The sequence below is a fragment of the Centruroides vittatus genome, unplaced genomic scaffold (genome assembly GCF_030686945.1).
Source record: "Centruroides vittatus isolate TY-2023 unplaced genomic scaffold, ASM3068694v2 contig_2433, whole genome shotgun sequence".
Classification (NCBI taxonomy): domain Eukaryota; kingdom Metazoa; phylum Arthropoda; class Arachnida; order Scorpiones; family Buthidae; genus Centruroides; species Centruroides vittatus.
In genome coordinates this window covers 633,711-652,270 of record NW_027121533.1, presented here as the reverse complement: position 1 = coordinate 652,270, position 18,560 = coordinate 633,711, and the positions used below count along the sequence as shown (strand labels likewise).

Genomic DNA, 18,560 nt, shown 5'->3' with positions numbered 1-18,560 from the left:
AAGTTTTACATTTTTTAATTATTTTAGTTTGGCCTTTTAATATCAGAGTCAATAAAACCAGAGAAGCCCATCAACTGTTGTCTTATTTACTTACCCTGCTTAATATCATTATTAAGTTGCTTTTATCAATATAGGCAAATCCCAAAGTGATTAGAATAATTGGATTCTATTTATATACAAATTACATATGAACGTAAATAAATTTTTTATTCACAAAAGCTAGCAATTATATTTCATTAAAGATGATCTGCTTTTTCTAAATTTTACACTCATTCTTAAAAACAAAATTATCTCATCCTGTTTTGTGTATTAGTAACAACAGAAATAAAGTAATTTTATATTTTTGGATATTAAAATAAAAAACAAACAGTAAATTTTTCAGACTACAGAAACACAGTTTATTTTTCAAAATACTTTGTAGAACTTATTCCACGTATTTAGCTTACCTGAACTTTTTTAGGAAATGTAGCCGAAAACATTAATGTTTGCCTTTCTGTAACCGTGGGCATCTCGTCCTCGAGGACAATACGACGAATTTGTGGTTCAAATCCCATATCTAACATTCTATCGGCTTCATCTAATACAAGGTATCTAGAAAATAGATGAAATAAATTATCAATAAGTATATAGTTTCATTTAAGACTTCAATAACAATCTTAAACTAATGAAATTACAAATGTCAATTTTAATATTTTTCACATAATTATAAACACTTTATAATATAAAACTACTCTATGAATATTTTATTTTCATAAATAGGTGAATTTCAGGTACTAAAAATTAAATCTGTCAAATATTCTAATTTCAATCACAATATTGTTTGTTTTATATAATCTCTGTTAGTTGAAAAGCAACATATGAAACATGTTTTATAGTCAATTATAACAAATAATTAAGTAACCATAGTAAAAATAATCTGAATTTCACTTCAAACTTTGTAAAAAACAAATACATATACAGGTATCCCTTGCTTAATGCAGAATTTGATTAATGTGCAAAATTAATTGCGGCAATCCCTTTATATGCGCGGCAGAAGTCTTAATTAACACAGCTTTACCGGCCATCTTTACTTAACATAGATACCATACTTGATTAATGCAATTTTTGATATATGTGGTAGCATCGAGGAATTGATTAACCACATTAATCAAGGGATACCCATAATATATATATTTATATAACATTAATTTTCTCAGAGTATCAATTAATGTAAAAAACAAACTGAGTTTTCCTATTAGGAAAAGCAACAATACTTTCTCATTTTAATTAATCAGAAATTTAGTTCTTGATATGTAATCAAAATATTGATAACTGATTTACGTTATGATTATCAGTTCCAATATATATAATATCTTGTGGCAATAAATTATTCATTTTATAATTTCCCACCATAAACATTTTTGAATGTAGCAAATAACTTTCAATTAATCTAATTAATTAAATTGATTTTAAAAAATGCTAATCATTTACAATTAAAAAAAAATTTATATGCTTAAATGTTAACTTGTAATCTGTAGTTATCAATGAAGTATATCCATTTTTTCAAATTAATCTTATAATTGTGTTTACAGTAGTGGCTATGGAATTTGTATCATTCCTGTAAAAATGTCTGTAATTTTAAAAAAATGAATATTTTGCTACAGACCCGCAAGAGTAGATAAAGATTGCATCATCTGTAATGACATCATAAATATGAGAATGTTTTCATTGGATAAACTATTACAGCAATGTTTTCGCTAATTGTATTGCATATTTGTATAAAATCCTGTGCAAAAATGATTCATCGTAAGTTGTAAAATTTGCAGTTTTCATTCATTCATTTACATGGCATTTACAGAGGGTTGCAGTTGATTGACAGTTCTCCATTCTTCACGGTTGCGAGCTTTTCCCAAGCTTGAGCAGTCCATTTTTTGTTGTCATCCTGCCACGTTAGCCGAAGTCTTCCCTTTTTCTGTCTGCCCTCCACCATTCCTTAAACTGCAATTTTCATCAGTTTCCCTGAGGATCCTCTTATAATAAGAGAATATACTATAAAATCAGCATATACTGGGCATATAATATGCCCAGCATATGCTGATTTTCTCTGTATTCTGACCGTCGGGTTTCTTTTCCATTCCAAATCTACTCATAACCTCCTCACTGGTTATTCTATCTATCCAACTAATTCTTCCCATTCTTGTAAGATACCACATCTCAAAGGAATTTATCCTATTAACTGCCTCTTGGTTTATTGTCCACGACTCGCATTTGTACATAAAACAATGATTTGGAGTGTGGCTAAGTATTTTTAGTTTCAATTTTTTGCATATATTTCTATACTGGGATATTTTGTGGAAAAGCAGCTTTAGCCTTTTTTATTCTGTTTTTAACTTCATAATTACATCTGCTATCCACAGTTATCCAACTTCTTAAGTATTCAAACATTTTACCTTTTCTATTTTCTTTCCATCCAATATAATCTTTAGATCTTTGTTTTCTTCTCTTGAGAATATCATAACTTTTGTTTTGTTTGCATTTATTTTCATTTGGCATCTTGATTTTCCCACTTCTTTCAATCTATTTAGAATTTTCTGTAACCCTTCCTAGATGTTACATAGCAGAGCAATGTCATCAGCATACTTAATGTTATTGATAAGATGTCCATTAATTTTTACACCAATTTTTGAATGCTGCTCTCATCATCCATTCACTGTAGATGTTAAAAAACATTGGGGACAAACCACATCCCTGTCTTCTTCCTTTTTTAACCTGAATCCATTTGGTATCCTCCCTGAAATCTGACCATTGCTTTTTGACTTTTATATATGTTGTAGATTATTCTCAGTAATTTTTTTATCAATACCTATTTTTTGCAAAATCTCAAACAACAGCATTTGATTAACACTATTAAAGGCCTTCTTGAACAACTTCAAAACATACAAATAACATTTTATCATGATCAATCACTCTTTCTCCTATAAGTCGTATCATTGTAATGGCCTCCCTTGTCCCTCTGACTCATCTAGTTCCAGATTTATGTAGTTTTCTATTCTTCTCTGTATGATGTTAACTAAAATCTTTCAGGCATAGCTTATCAAGCTAACAGCTCTGTGTTTATCACAGTCTAAGGTACCCACAGTTTTAGGAACTGTAATGAAGATAGATTTTTCTGAAATCATCTGGAATATCTGCCTCTAAAATTTTGTTCAAAAATTAGTTAGGATTCTTGTTCCATCTTTCCCCATAGCCTTAAGGAGTTCTCCTTGTATTTTATCTATTCCTGATGCCTTTCTGTCCCTCTGCTTTTTCAATGTAGGATCAATCTCTTCCTTAAGAAAGGTTGCACTCTCTTCTTTGTCTTCCATGCCTTCTAGGTTTAAACTGTCCTCATTTCTGTAGAGATGGGAAAGATATGTAGACAATCTTAGCACTTGTTCATCTTTGTGCAATAAAATGTTTCCATTTTCATCTCTCAGAGCTCCAATTCTGCATTTTTTTTCCTGGGATTAACCTTAGCTTTTCATATACTCCTCTTAAGGAGTGGTGCTCCATTTCTAGACATAACTGATTCAACCACATTTCCTTTGCCTGTTTGCACATTACTCTTATTTATTTATTTATTTATGATTCTATATTTATCTTTTTCTTCCACGTTACTAGTTTTTTGTATTGTCTTCTTTCGTCCATCTTTTTTACTATCTCCTCTGTGACCCAAGGCTTCTTTATTTGTCACCCTTTCTTGCTGAGGATGTCAACCACAGTGTCTCTAATTTTTTGTTTCAAATCATTCCAGATTTCTTCTGTGCTTCTATTAGTGTTGAAATTTTGCAGTCTTCTCAATATGTCAGCCTGAAAATTCTTCTTGGTGCAGTCTTTCCTCAACACCTGTATACTGAGCCATTCTTTTGCTTTTTTTTGGCCTAACATGTTTCAGCCTTATTCTTAGTTTTGTTACCAGTAGACTATGATAACTGTTGCAATCTGCACCTGGATAAGTCTTCATGTTAATTACTGCATTTCTAAATCTGTACTTGACTAGAATATAATCAATTTGGTTTCTTGTTTCTGCTCCTCTTAACCCTGGAGCTCTCCATGTAGCCAACCTTTTTTCATGTTGTTAGTTCTAAGTATTAGTTACAATCATGTTGGTTCTTCTGCAAAATTCAACAAGTCTACTTCCTCTCTTGTTTTTTCTCCTAATCTCCACAGTCCAATTGTATTATCTTCTCTCCCTCTTCCAATCTTGGTGTTCATGTCCCTCATAATAATCATTACATCTCTCTTCTCTTTAACTTGTAGGCATTTGCTTATTTGTTTATAACCTTCCTCTGTCTCCTCATCTGAATGGTCATTTGTTTACATGTCTGTCTGGATTAAGAAAAGGCCCCTTGGTTTAGCATCTATCCTCAGTGCTATAGTCCTATCAGATACTTCCCAATATCAGTCAACCAATTTAGCCATCTTCTTTTCCAGCATCACCCCAACTCCTTGTTATGTTCCATTCCTCCTGAGTAGATGAGTCTTATTTCTTCATCAGTGGTAATATCTGCTTTTCCAGCCCATCTTGTTTCAGAGATCCCTAAGATTGAGTCTTTTCATTTCATGCACTGCATTTGCCATCTTTCCTGTTTGATATGAAGATCTAATATTCCAGGTGCCTATGTTAATACATTTCTTAAGATTTGCATGTGGAATTTTTGTATCAACTCCAAGAGTTCCTAATGACTTTGATCTTGTAGTGTCATTTGAAGCATTTCTCTCATTTAATTTGTGTACTTCATGTAATTCCAGCACAAATCTGCTGCACCTCTCCTTGGTAGCTAACTGCATAGGTATCCTATCCATTCCTATGCTAAATAGATTATTTCTGAATTGCCTGTATATCAAATCTGAGGAGATACAGATGCATGGTGGTTCCTCATTGCCTTCCATGCTTCAGTTCTTATATTTAATATATTAATAATTATTTTTCAATTACACTCAAACCTGTTTTTGTGCGATCTATTTTTATGCGATTTTTTATTTGTGCGACTTGTTTTGTGTGATTTTTTGTGCGCGGTATATGAATTTCAATCAAATTGGTATACTGCACAAAAATAATTGCACAAAACACATTGCACGTGTAAAAAATCGCAAAAAAAAGACCGCACAAAAACAAGTTTGAGTGTAGTTAGCTCAAACAGAACTTTAAATATTCGATTATGTCAATTTTAAACTCATCTATTCTAGTCTCTTCTTCTAACATTAATCTTATTAATATTAATTAAATGTTTCCAAAATAAATACAACAGATATAACAAAAAACACAAAACAAACATTTACTTATGTTCCACACAGATTCCAGAGAATTGCATGTACAAAGCGGCACTATGATTTCGAGATACACACACCTAGCCACTATCACAGTTTTGACATTAGAATTCATTTTGCAATTTTAGTTGTATTGGTATTATCTGCAATTGATACATTACTGGAAATATTTGTTGAGTGTACAGACTATGTTATATGGGAAAGCAATAGACTTCCTGCAATAGTAGCATAAGGCATTTTATGCCTGCAAGGAACAGGGCTTAAAACTTATACAATATTACAAAATATTTCATTATTTCAAGTTTCTTCCCAATATTCAAAGCTTTCCTTTTTTGTTTACTACTTGAATTCTTACAACCAGAATGGTTACTCGTTTTTAGGATACCATTTTAAATACAGTAGAGCGTCATTTATCCGAATCAATTGGGGACTGGGGTTGTTCGGATAACTGATTTTTCAGATAACTGATTATGTACAAAAAAATATATTAATCTATACAATGTTGAAATTTTTCTCCATTGCATGTCGCTTCATGTTGAATTTTCGTCAATTTTAAGCCTAATGAAAATTTTTATAATAATAATAATCGAGGTTATTGTATCGTTAAAAATTATTTCTTTATTTTGTACAAACAAAATAAATATATTGAAAAAGATAAAAACAAAAAAATTATACTTTAGAAGTTAATCTAGTATCAAAAACGTTTGATTCGGCATGACACAGTCCAACTGGAAAGCTTTCAGTTAACCGACGTTTTGGTTGACCGGCTTTTGGATAAACAATGCTCTACTGCACTTTTATCAAGTACACAAATTCAGGAGAATAATGTACACACTAATGTACACTTGTAGAACAATAATGTGACTAAACTGAAATAAAGAAAAAGAAGATATAATGTATATTCCTCTGTAGATTGATTGCTACATTCCATAGCACAAAGCACAGTCATTTTGTAAAAATCCACATAAGTGCTAACATAATTTCACATTTTGTTAATTTTATTCTTTTATATACATTATATGAACAAATTCATACATTAAAAACATATTTTAAAACAAGAAACTAATAAAGAAGCATGATAAACTATATTTATAGTTTATCATTCTTGATGATAATGTTTTATATCTTCTGACTATGCATTAAATTTTTTGTTATATATATTTTTGATGAAAATTTATTAAATTTATTTATGTTTTAAAAAAAATTTAATTCTATAATTGTTTTCTGTGGTATCATTTTTCATCTTGAAGGAAAGAACCACCATTTTCCAATAAGCTAAAGGTGTAAAACACATTTTTTGATCAGAAGGTTAAGCATCCCATATCAGAGCACTCTCAAAGCCATATGCTGTACTGAAGATTGTTTAAGTGTACACATTCAAAAAAATACACACACATTTAGATAGATGTCTTTATTGGTTACAAAAAAAAATACACACACACACACATTTTCATAACTCAAAATTCACAACAGAAAAATTAACCTATATTTTAGCAGGCTGTAGTAACAGCCAGAAATGGAGGTTTCCCACTGATGCATTTCTTAAGATTTGCATGTGGAATTTTTGTATCAACTTTGGAACAGACAAAAACATGTTTTTAAATCCTTCCTACAGTACTGTACATTCTATTTGAATCTAAATTTGAAAAATTTGAAAACATGAGAGAATTCTTGTAATATTATCCAATGGACAACATCGTCATTATTACAATAAAAATTGCCCATCGACAAATATGGTACCAAGTTTCAAGATTAATTTCAATCTAGTATCATAAAAAAAAAATCATATTTATTGTATTTCCCACAACAGCATAATTTCTGTAATAATAATATAAACTTTATGACGACTATTAACATTAATGATATCACTTTTGTCGTGTAACAGAAGAGAAATAACTAATGACTAAACCACAAAACTTTGGAAGAAGAAAAAATAAATAAATAAAAACCCAAAAATTAAATGAACATTTAAAATAATATTAGGACAAAAAAAAAACAATGATATATTATGAAATACACATGAACATATATTAGGATTAATAAATGAAAAATTAGGCAACAAAATTTATAACAGGAAAAAGGAAGGAAAATGCCAAATATAAAATGATAAATGCAAAAGTGACATGAATCATCATGGGATGGCTAACCACACAAATTATAAAGGAAAATGCATGCGCCTCACAGACAAATTAAACATCAAGTTTGCTACTATTAATTATGCTAAATAATTAGATTGTAATAAACTTTTTTATTTTTAAATAAAATATAATTTAAAAATCAATGTATTAAACTTACTTGATCATCTTGAGACTAACTTTTCCCCGTTCCATCATGTCGACCAAACGCCCCGGTGTAGCAACAAGTAAATGACAACCACGATCGAGATCTTTCATTTGTTGAACGGGATCTGCGCCACCATACACGACACAAGGACGAACACGTGATCGATATGCAAATTTACAAGCTTCATCGTGTATCTGTGAAGCGAGTTCTCTTGTAGGAGAAAGTACAAGAGCTAATGGATACTGTTTCAAACGTGATGAATGGCGCTGTGGCTGAAATGACAAAAATATTTAATTATACAAAAGAAAGGTAAAACACAAATATTAATATGTAGCAAATACACACCACAGCCCAAATTATATGCAAATCATAGGGCTGGAATTTAATAAACTTATAATAATTAAAATAATAAGCACATTAATAAGAAATTTCAGATTTAAAGTGGGTTCCATCATAATAAATTTAATAATTAAAAATCAATTTTCTATTTAAGAAATGAAACAAATTTGTTATGTTCAACAACACTTTTCATGTTTGTTGAACATAATAAGTATAATTTAAAATATGTTTAAAACATTTTACTTATACATAAGTAAAATGTTTTAAACATATTTTAAGCTTGAGTTACTATTTAAACTAGATAATGAATACATTCTGACTATCAATACTCTGGCTATTTTTATTACAAAATTCAGTATATATATGTACACACACACAAAAACACAAAATAAATAGTCAACACATGCATTAACAACCAGAATTACTCATGCATCCACTGGCTTAACCTAATCAATTGCCAACCAGAAAAGCATGAAACCACATATCAATCCTGTATAAAACAGGACCATTATATTTAAAAGTAATATTAGTCTATATGAGATATTATTATTTAATATAGCAAAATATATAACAAACAATTTAATAATTACCGGTGGGATATTTCTAGGTGGACCATTTTCAAAAATTTGATTTAAAATAGGGACCAGAAATGCAGCAGTTTTCCCAGAACCTATAAATGATAATATAAAAATTCTTAATACAATCAATCTGAAAATATTTTATAATGACAAAAGAATTTGAAAATTTATAATAGATAAAACAATAACAGTTCTTATAAAGGCTTAAAAATTTTACAATGATTAATGTAAAATCAAATTTTTAACTGAACTCAAAGGAAACTACAGCATTACACATCTATATGTATTTACTGTATTTAGAAAAATACACTGCTGGCCATAAGAGAATACAACTCTAAGAAGGACTAGAGATATCAAAACCAAATGTATAGAATATCTCAATAGTAATAATAATATCTTAGTTTTACAGTGATTGTACATAAATTTATTAGAAAAAAGAACGGTGCAAGCCATACAAAATTATTTTTAGATTACTTTAATTATTGAAAGACTGCTTATAACTTATGATTATAATGTTGTATGCTCAGATTCAACAATTAAATAATTTATTCTTCCATTCCAATTTTTAAATTGAACTGAAATAAAGAAAATTATAATATCTACATTATACAAATATACATGCATTTTACAGATATATACATTCATAGAAAATATTAATGATCTTCAGTTATAAACTGATGACTAATAAGATTAGTTTTAGAAAGAAAAACATACAGTCGAGTCCGCATAAGTCCGCAACACCCCAAGGGGAAGTGGAAACGTGTCGAGTTATCCGATGTGACGACTAAAGCGAAGTCGGAAAAAAAAACCACAAAACTACAATTAGGAAAATACAGTAGTGCGTTATACAGTAGTATAGGCTTACAATACATTGTGTCCTCCATTTACAATTACTCTGTAGATGAAAAACTGAAAAATTCATTTAGTGTTGTTCGTTTTGAGCACTTAACTGTCTTGACTTTCTTTTTCAACGATCATGAATGCCTTGAAAGCATCATCTTTGCAATTGTCAGTTGTTGGCAAATAACGTCTAAGGATTCTTAATGCCTCTAGCATGAGAAAATGCAAAATTGGATTCTGGTGTGGTGTTAATGTAGATTGTATATTTTCTTTTTGATTATCTTTTATTATTTTATACATAAAATGTTTAGGCATTTTTATTAATATGTATATATATATTAATAAATCAATTATTAATAAATAAATCGACTCCCCCTCCTGAAAAAAATGAGTTTGCACCACACATGCAGAGTGAATTCATTTTTTCAGGAGGGGTGACGACTTATCAGTGTGGGGGACAGCAAAAGTATGTCGACTTATCCGGTGGTGACGAGTTGAACAGTGTCGAGTAAACCGAAGTTTTTTAACATTAATGCCTATGTAAGTCGGCCGGGACCACAGAAAAGTGACTACTTAACCGATGGTGTAGAGTTATCCAGGTGTCGACTTATGTGGACTCGACTGTATTTATGAATTTAACATCTATCTGCAATACATGCATAAGATTATCATTAAATAATTTTTGTTGAAGTCATTCTAATAATGATTAAATGAATAAAGACAGCACATCTACTACTCACCAACATACTCTATTTTAATTATTAAAAACAAAAAACTACATTTACATGACATTTACATTTGTTATATCCACCATTTTCCATGATAATTATGTTCAATTAAAATTTATCCATCATTAACACTTCAAATTGAAAAAACTCTCTCGTATATTTTTACTTTTTATTGTTTGAATTTTTAACAATTCCTATTTTATGTAATATTTTTTAAATATAATGAAAAACTCTTACCAGTCTGAGCACATGCCATCAAATCTCTCTTGCTTAAAATAATAGGGATGGCATATTTTTGTACTGGAGTGGGATGCTCGTATTGAGCTAATTCTATATTCATGCGAATTATTTCAGTCAGTGGGCATTCATCAAACTAAAATAATATGAATTCATTCAAAATAAATTCAAGTTTTATTCAAAATGAAAAAATATATTGAGAGACAAAAAATTGTATTTAATTACAGTATTGATATGATTAGGACATTCTTCACCACTGGCTTCAACTGGAATATCTTCATATTTTTCAAAATTTATACCAGTATGCCCTTGAGAAAATAAGTGCCTATAAAATGTAAACGATGTAACTAATTTATAGAAATTATAAAATTTCTCTATAATTTTAAAATTCAATATATTTCAGAAATATTAATTCCTATAATAAAATTTAATAAAACTGTAAACCTTTCTAAACGGTCATCTGCAGGGAGAGGTCTGCTCCAATCGTCGTCGAACTCGGAACGCCTACCGCCATTTCGGCGATCCCAGGAACTTCTATTTCCGTGATTATCGTCGCGCCAGCTATCCCGTGGGGCCTCTTTTGGAGCATCGGGATCTCTCCAGTTACGATCACGTTCACTAGAAAATTGTTTACATGAATTATTAATTGTATATAAGAGCAGACTGTGTTTTAGTAAATTTCGAGTAAAATAATAAATAAATTTTGTTTCAAGAAAATATATTAATTTCATATCCAATGTAGTATTGATTTCTTCAATATTATACTGTTAAATATATATTTTACATATAGTCTACAAATAAACTGTTTCCTAAATTTTATTTTTTAAGTAACTAGTATTCATAGCACTTAAAATGTGACAAAATTAGTTAAATCTTATTTTAAAAAATTAGAAATATTGGCAACAATTCTTTTCTAGAGTAATTTAAGATAATTTCCTTGGCAAATTGAAATAAATATTGCCACTAAAAAACAACATTCTGTATTTATAATTATTGTTTTTTTATACTTCTTTGTTATTAACTTTTTATGAAAATTTTCTTAAAATATAAAACTTGTAATATTTACATCTGCCATTGTTATTGCAGTTAAGTCTAGATAATTTTATAACAATGTAATATCTGAATACACTTAAAATAAAAAAAGATCAATTTTGTGCCTACCACGTGAGGTTTAAAGAATTAACTGAGCTAAAACAAAATCTTTACATAACTGTATTAATCAGGGCTGTGGAGTCGGTAAATGTTTACATGACTCCGACTTTTTCTTATGATTCGACTCCAACTCCGGATGAACTTGTTAACAAAGTAGGCCTGAAAATTCTGACATCATCACGTGACCTCAGAATATTAGCATCAATATAGTTCTAATAAAGACAGAACTTTTTTATTCCAAAACTAAAATATTCCTCTAAGTAATGAGTCAGTAGGATAATTTTTAGTATTGTTCCACAGAACAGAAACTGATTGGGGATAAGCCAGTACATGCATCGCTAATGCTGTACTATAGTTGGATTTATTGATGTCATTTTTATGTTCCTTGATTCTCACTGTTAACAATCTCCTATTAGTCCCTAAATAACATAATTCCTTTTTTTTCTCCTGTCCATTATGAAGATTATGTATACTTTTGGAGTACAAATAGATCTATTGGCTCTTTGTCATTGTGTAGTAATCTACGTATTGTAGGATTTATAAATGTTAAAATAAAGTTTAAGTATAAAGTGTTAAAAGGTTTTTGAGTGAGTAAAGTATTACTTTCTTTGATTTTAAGATGCACATTTTTCACGTTTTAATGTCTGAAGTCAAAATGAATTACATTCGATGCCAAGAAACTTGTCACTTCATCAGCTGCAGAAGAGCAAATTGTAGTTTAGTTGCTATTATCTGTATATAAGCAAACTTCATTATTACCATTCATCATGTTATCTACTTTAGTTACATATACCAATAACCCTACAACTGTTTAATTCAAGTAAAATTTGGTCTATCTGAAAATAAAACAATCTGTTGAATTAATCTGACTTTAATAAAAAAAATCAGGTTTGTGAAGCAGTTGTTTATATCTGAAAATGTTTTTAACTTCATGATGCAAACATTGAAATGAAAATGTATTAGGTATTCAAAAAATAGAAACAGCACTATACAATATAAATAAATGTAGAGTTATTTTAAATGTTTCAATCAAAATTAAGTAGTTCCCTACACAATTTGCATTAGCTTAATGTAAAACTTTTCCTGATTGAACAATATCCTCTACTGTGATAAATCTCTGTTTAACGATACATGTTTTCTTACTCTACTTGTGAAGTACACAGTGTTTTCGTTTCTCTGCAATGATGATAATGCAGTAAATTAAATGCCAATTTTAATTTATATCACTCATTCTTGGACTTAAAATGCTGTACTCTTTTAATACAGCAATTTCACCACAAACATCACCTTTAGTCAATAAGCAGTAGGACAGACAAGGTAGAGTTGTCAGATTAAGCATGTTTATGGTATTTTAACATCTAAAATTTTGTTAACTTAAAAATTAATAATCACTTTTTGCTTTGTTTAGCTGAAACATTTACTGTAGAAATAATATGGAATAAAACCACTTAAATCTTTACTAGAAGTGACTAATAATATTACATGTTTTTCTGTTCTAACATTGTATAACTTTGCAGAAATAACCATATTTGTAGTCTGATACTGTTAAATAAGGAAAAGAATATTTTTTGAAAAATTCCCATTATAACAATAAATGTCTAACAACATTTTTGTTTGTTCTGCTAAATAAAAAGATTTGATTGTATATTTTTTCTGCATTTATTAATTATACAATTAGGATTTAAAATTTAAAAAAAAACTGTTTTAATTTAAGTCAGTATTTTAATAATAATAATAATAATATTCAAAATTATCAAAGAAAGAAAGTTTTAATATTTTTATACTGTCAATATTCAATTTTTTTAGTTTATTAAAAATCTTAAGAGAACTAGAAATTCCCCCATCAAGCATGATAGAATACTATTTATGAAGAAGTAGAGTTTTCAAAAAATTCAAGAAAAGTTGCTATTATTTCTACAAATTAAGTAGTTTAGATGAGCAATAACACTTTCTAAATAATGGGTTCATTAAATTGTTATTTCCGATTGGATAACAGATTGTCACATGGTCACTATGTAAAAATTTTTTAAAAATTTGTTGTAGAAATGGCACAATCAGCTATCTTTTTTTAAAGTTTAAATTTAATGAAGTAATAAGTTTAAAATATGCCATTTGCCAAAATATTTAAAAATGCATCTTAAGGGAAATTCTGTCATCAAGCATGAACTAAATGAAGTCACTGCAACATAACTGCAATCACTGATCCAAAATTGATAAAACATTTATTCTATAGCTAATACTTTCACAAAATAAATAGCCTACACTTTGTCGAAAAATAAAATGAATATAACCAAAATTTCATCTGGATTGGATAAAAATTGCAGGAGTTATAACTAACACACACAATGGCTTTTTATATTATTAATGTTTATTTTAACGCTTTGTTGACCGGAGTACCGATCTGTATGTACCTTTTCCTATCAACAATGTTGACCAGGGTACCGATTTGTAGGCACCCTGTTAAAAATCGATTTTTATAAAATTTATCAACAACAGATGTCAGCACTTGATGGCAACGTGTTGTCTATCATTTGTTTCACATATTTTTGTCCAGGTGGTGTTTTGTTGACTTAAAAAATTTTAATTAATGCTTTTTTTTCTTTATTTGTTTTCCTGATAATTTATTTTATTTTTAGCATATTCATGCAATAATATTACTATAATAAGTTCATTCATGTTATAATAAGTCAATGTATTATAAATATTCAAGTTGTGACCTTCAGTTCTGACATTTTATATATTTTTATTTTTATCTAAAATATCAGCAAATGTTACATGTATTACTACTGGTAATCATATGTTTATTACAAAAATTTATATTTTTGTTCGATATGAAGTGAATGAAGTATATTAGTTCATTATATTAGTTGATAGCAGTATAAAAGTTTTGATTCAAAACAAAACTTTGATATAATGTGCAATAATTTTGAAACAAAAGATCATACATGCATAAATGTTATATAGAATTGTACAAAACAATATTCCACTTGGTTCTGGCTTAGTGCCAGAAACAAACTAGGTAACTGGAGAATGTTAATTTTGACAAAATGATACAGATTTTCATATTTAGATGTCATTCATTATTTTTTATTTTAAATTTTCTATTAAAATGTATTGAAAAATATAGTATTTAAAACAAATATTAGTAAATGTATATAATTTTTTTTAATATGAATATAATGATAATTTAATTTTTGGTGAATTTTTAAAATATCACCTGACTGACATTAACTGACCTATAATGCCCTCAGTCGTTACTAGAACCTGAACAAGGGGGCGCGGTTAGTCGTCAGGTAACAGTTAATATCATTGACAATGAGCTCAAAAATTTGAAAGTATATGTATAAATTAATATTAAAGTAAACATTTAACATCACCAATAAAGAAGAATATAGCAAGCTTTAATCAAAAAATATTTCCAAATTTATACATCTCTTAGAGTGGATTAATTAAATTGTAACTTAAGATTTTTAATATTAATGCAAAAAATAATCACTTTTTAATATCATATTCTTCTGTATTGTGCTAACATTTTTTGTTTAATGTGTAATAAAAATATTTCATATAAAAAGATAAATATTTAAAAAGTTACCAACCTATCTCCCCTGCGTGATATGTAACTATCAGAGCTAACTTTCCGATTTCTTCCTCCAAAATTTGAGAAATCTGCTCTTCCTCCTTTGTCACTGCCTAAATTAATAATATATATTTATTAATGTTCTTTTTCATTCTCCTAAATTAAAATTCTTAAAATAATATGTAGCATTACAAAAGAAAACAAATTTTACAAATTCTTTCTGGTATTAATGATAGTTTATATTCAATTGTTTTTGTCAGTTTCAACATAACATTCTGTAATGTATATTACAAATTTAAATTACAGTATTTTATGGACTATAAGACACTACGGACTATAAGACGCACCTTAATTTTTAAGCAATTTTTTTTTTAAAATACCTATAAGACGCTACGGACTATAAGACGCACCTGCATTTTGGAGGCAATTTTTTGAAGAAAAAAAGTGCATCTTATAGTCCATAAAATACGGTATTAATTTCTATTATTATATTCAAATTTTTAGATTTAAAAATAAAGGCTCTTAAGTTGCATTTTCATCATCTTATGCTTTTCTACTTTCATAAAAAGAAAAATACAATAACTGCACAAAAGAAATCTGTTGTCTATAGGGAAACTGAAGTCAATGTCCACAGATATCAAAAGTAGTTTAAGAGGTTCCACATAGGAAACTTCTTTCTAAAAGATGCACCACATTCTGGAAGACCCTCAGCTGTTGCTTATGCAATCATTACATTAATTGAGAGAACCATATTACAACACCAGGGAAAATGAAGTAGTGTTATCTATTATTCAAGGATTGGTTGTTAGCCATTTACCAAATTAGGAACTTAGGAGGTTATGATGCTTGGGTACAACAAGCTGAGTTGGGTACCAACTCAGCTGATGTGGTACCCGACTCAGTTGATGTGGTACCCATTTAATGTGCAGTGAAAAAAATTGTGGAGAAAAACAACCCCTTTTTTGCAATGTAGTCAAGACCAGTTCACATACATAAAAAGGTAATGCTGAGTAAATTGGGTGGAATTGGCAGGGAGTTACCTATAATGAACTGCTACCTCAAAATCAGATGATTAATACAGAGAAGTACTGTTCCAAACTTTATAATATGAAGGCATCCATTAAAGAAAGCAAACATTAGCAAGAAAATGTGTGGTTTTCCAGTATGGAAATGCTAGATCATATGCATCTTTGACCACTTGAAAAAAAAAACTTTGGAATTTGTATGTGATTTTTTTTGTGCCATCCCCGTTCTCATGACTTCAGATTAGCATTTATTTCAATCCCTTCAGAACAGTTTTCAGTAGCGGTAGTTCAGTAATTTAGACAATGTGAGAACACAACTCAAATGTTTTTGATGAAAAGTCTCTAGAACTTTTTGCACACAGAATCTACCCAACAGATGTTTGTATCTATAATAAATACAACTTAACCCAAATTTAATAACAAAATTCAAAGTTTTTTTACACTATAATTCAGACAAACCTTTAATAAATTATATAATTTTATTTAAAGATAGGAAGTTAGGCTGCCATCTTGTATTAATATTAATTTTAGAATTAAAGTAAATAATTTAGAGGTTCTGAAAGAAAAAAAAATCAATCCAGAGTGAAATTCAGATCTGCAATTTCTGCTATATGTTACCAGTTAAACTATGCAGATATGTTACCAGTTATATTTAACTGGTAACATCTGCATCCAGATTTTTGACAGATCTTTGCTTTTGCCTGCTATTTTGAATCATATAATCATACAATCAATTAGGGTGAATGCACACATGCAGCAACAAAAGGTGGTGTCACAAACGCATCTTTGCCGCACAGCAGCACAACCACACAAGCGGCAATCTGTTTAGATTTTGGCGTATGCATACAGTATTCAAGATGGAGAATGATACCGACACTGCCATTATCCACGTTTACAAATTTTGTTTTGTACAGCTTGCTTTATTTGGCTAGAAAATTTTGTTGAAGATTTTCAATTAGAGATATTTTCTTGGATCCAGAAACAACTGGTGTACAAAATATGCTTATTCCTCAATTAAGATCTCTCAATAAAGAATACTATTTTGAGTAAGATTCACTTGTTTTGTCCTTTGAAATAAGTTATGGACCCAGTGTGACTCACCCAGGTTAAAACTATGTGATTCTGTGTTGAATGAGAAATGAACTGTTATTGGCCGATAAAAATGTGTCTTGGCGGAGGCTGTACTGCAAAAGATAGAATTCAACCAACTTTCGTGGCATGAGAAAAGTGCCAGAAAATCTGCTTCTGCAGCAAAAAAGTTGACATCATTCTGCCATGCCACAGCAAGGATGATGCACATGCATCACCCTTGCTGTGGCGTGGTCAGATTAATTCAAGTCAATTAAAAGTTTACTTAAGTTACAGCCTGAAAACATTCAGCATTTAGATATTTGCATTACAAGATATTTAATGGCACTCATTGTAATCTTTACTAATTTAAAATATCTTCACAACTGATAAAGATATCATAGTACTATAACTGTTAACATTTCTACAATTCTAATTTATATGAAATCAGCTTTTTTTAGAGTCAATCCTTGCCTGTAACAATTAATATAAATATTTATATTTTGCTGATTGTTATCTTTAAAATGGAAGATTATTAGCAAGAAAATAGCTTGAAACAAACAATTTTTATATTTTACACAATATGATGTTTAATAACATATAACACAAAATGAGGAGCCTCTGTCAATTAGTGGCTTTGTTACTAATATTTTGTCTTTTATAGGTAAGAAATATTATTAATTTTATTTATACTGGCAGATGCTCCCAAACTTAATTTAATTTAAATCTAGTTTAATTCATGTTATTTTGTCCTAATTGTATAATGTTTATGTTAATTGTAATACCAAGATTTTTGTATTTGTAAGTGTTTGTTTTTCTCTTCCCACACCATGGAGTTATCCAGTATGCTTAAATAAATGAAAAATAAAAAAATGTAACACAAAATATTCATAGAAATATCAATTACAAAAGTCAAATTATGAAATGCATTCAATATACGAAAATATTTAAACAATGAAACCACTACAACTCTCTGCAAACAAACAAGTTACTAAACACTTAAAAAAAAATGCAAGTCAGAAAATTCTTGAAGTTTTTTCAGGTAATATAATTGTTTAATTTCTTATATAAAAAAAATTTTAGAACTAGTTTGCGTCGACTATTCACTGTCACTTCTGTGTATATTTTATACTTTTTTGGTTACGATTATTATTATTGTTGGTACTATTTATTATTGTTATTATCACTGTATTGTTCTTTAACAGGCTTATTATTCTGCACTGTATTATTAACATTATTGTATTTTGTGTTGCAATCGATATTGGTGATTGTAATGTATTTTTGTTATATGCCTGTACATACAGGATTTCCTTGTACTAAATACATAAAATAATTGAAAAGAAAATATGCTATTTCCTTTAAAAATTCATTGGATCTTATTACTAATTTAGCTGAATTCTCTTAAGTAAAAAGAATAAAATCATTAATTCTATCCTTATATTCT

At 29.0% G+C, this 18,560-nt stretch overlaps 1 protein-coding gene across 1 annotated transcript in view; it reads right to left on the bottom strand.

The window, feature by feature from the left end:
* LOC136971289 (ATP-dependent RNA helicase DDX3X-like) overlaps positions 1 to 18,560 on the bottom strand; it is a 58,996-nt gene that overhangs the window by 6,508 nt on the left and 33,928 nt on the right. Inside the window, exons 5-11 of the mRNA XM_067265752.1 lie at positions 15,043 to 15,136; positions 10,739 to 10,912; positions 10,520 to 10,619; positions 10,295 to 10,430; positions 8,502 to 8,581; positions 7,585 to 7,844; positions 447 to 591 (exon numbers count right to left, since the gene is read on the bottom strand). Coding sequence (XP_067121853.1) covers positions 447 to 591; positions 7,585 to 7,844; positions 8,502 to 8,581; positions 10,295 to 10,430; positions 10,520 to 10,619; positions 10,739 to 10,912; positions 15,043 to 15,136 — 989 coding nt within the window. The remainder of the gene's footprint in view (positions 1 to 446; positions 592 to 7,584; positions 7,845 to 8,501; positions 8,582 to 10,294; positions 10,431 to 10,519; positions 10,620 to 10,738; positions 10,913 to 15,042; positions 15,137 to 18,560) is intronic.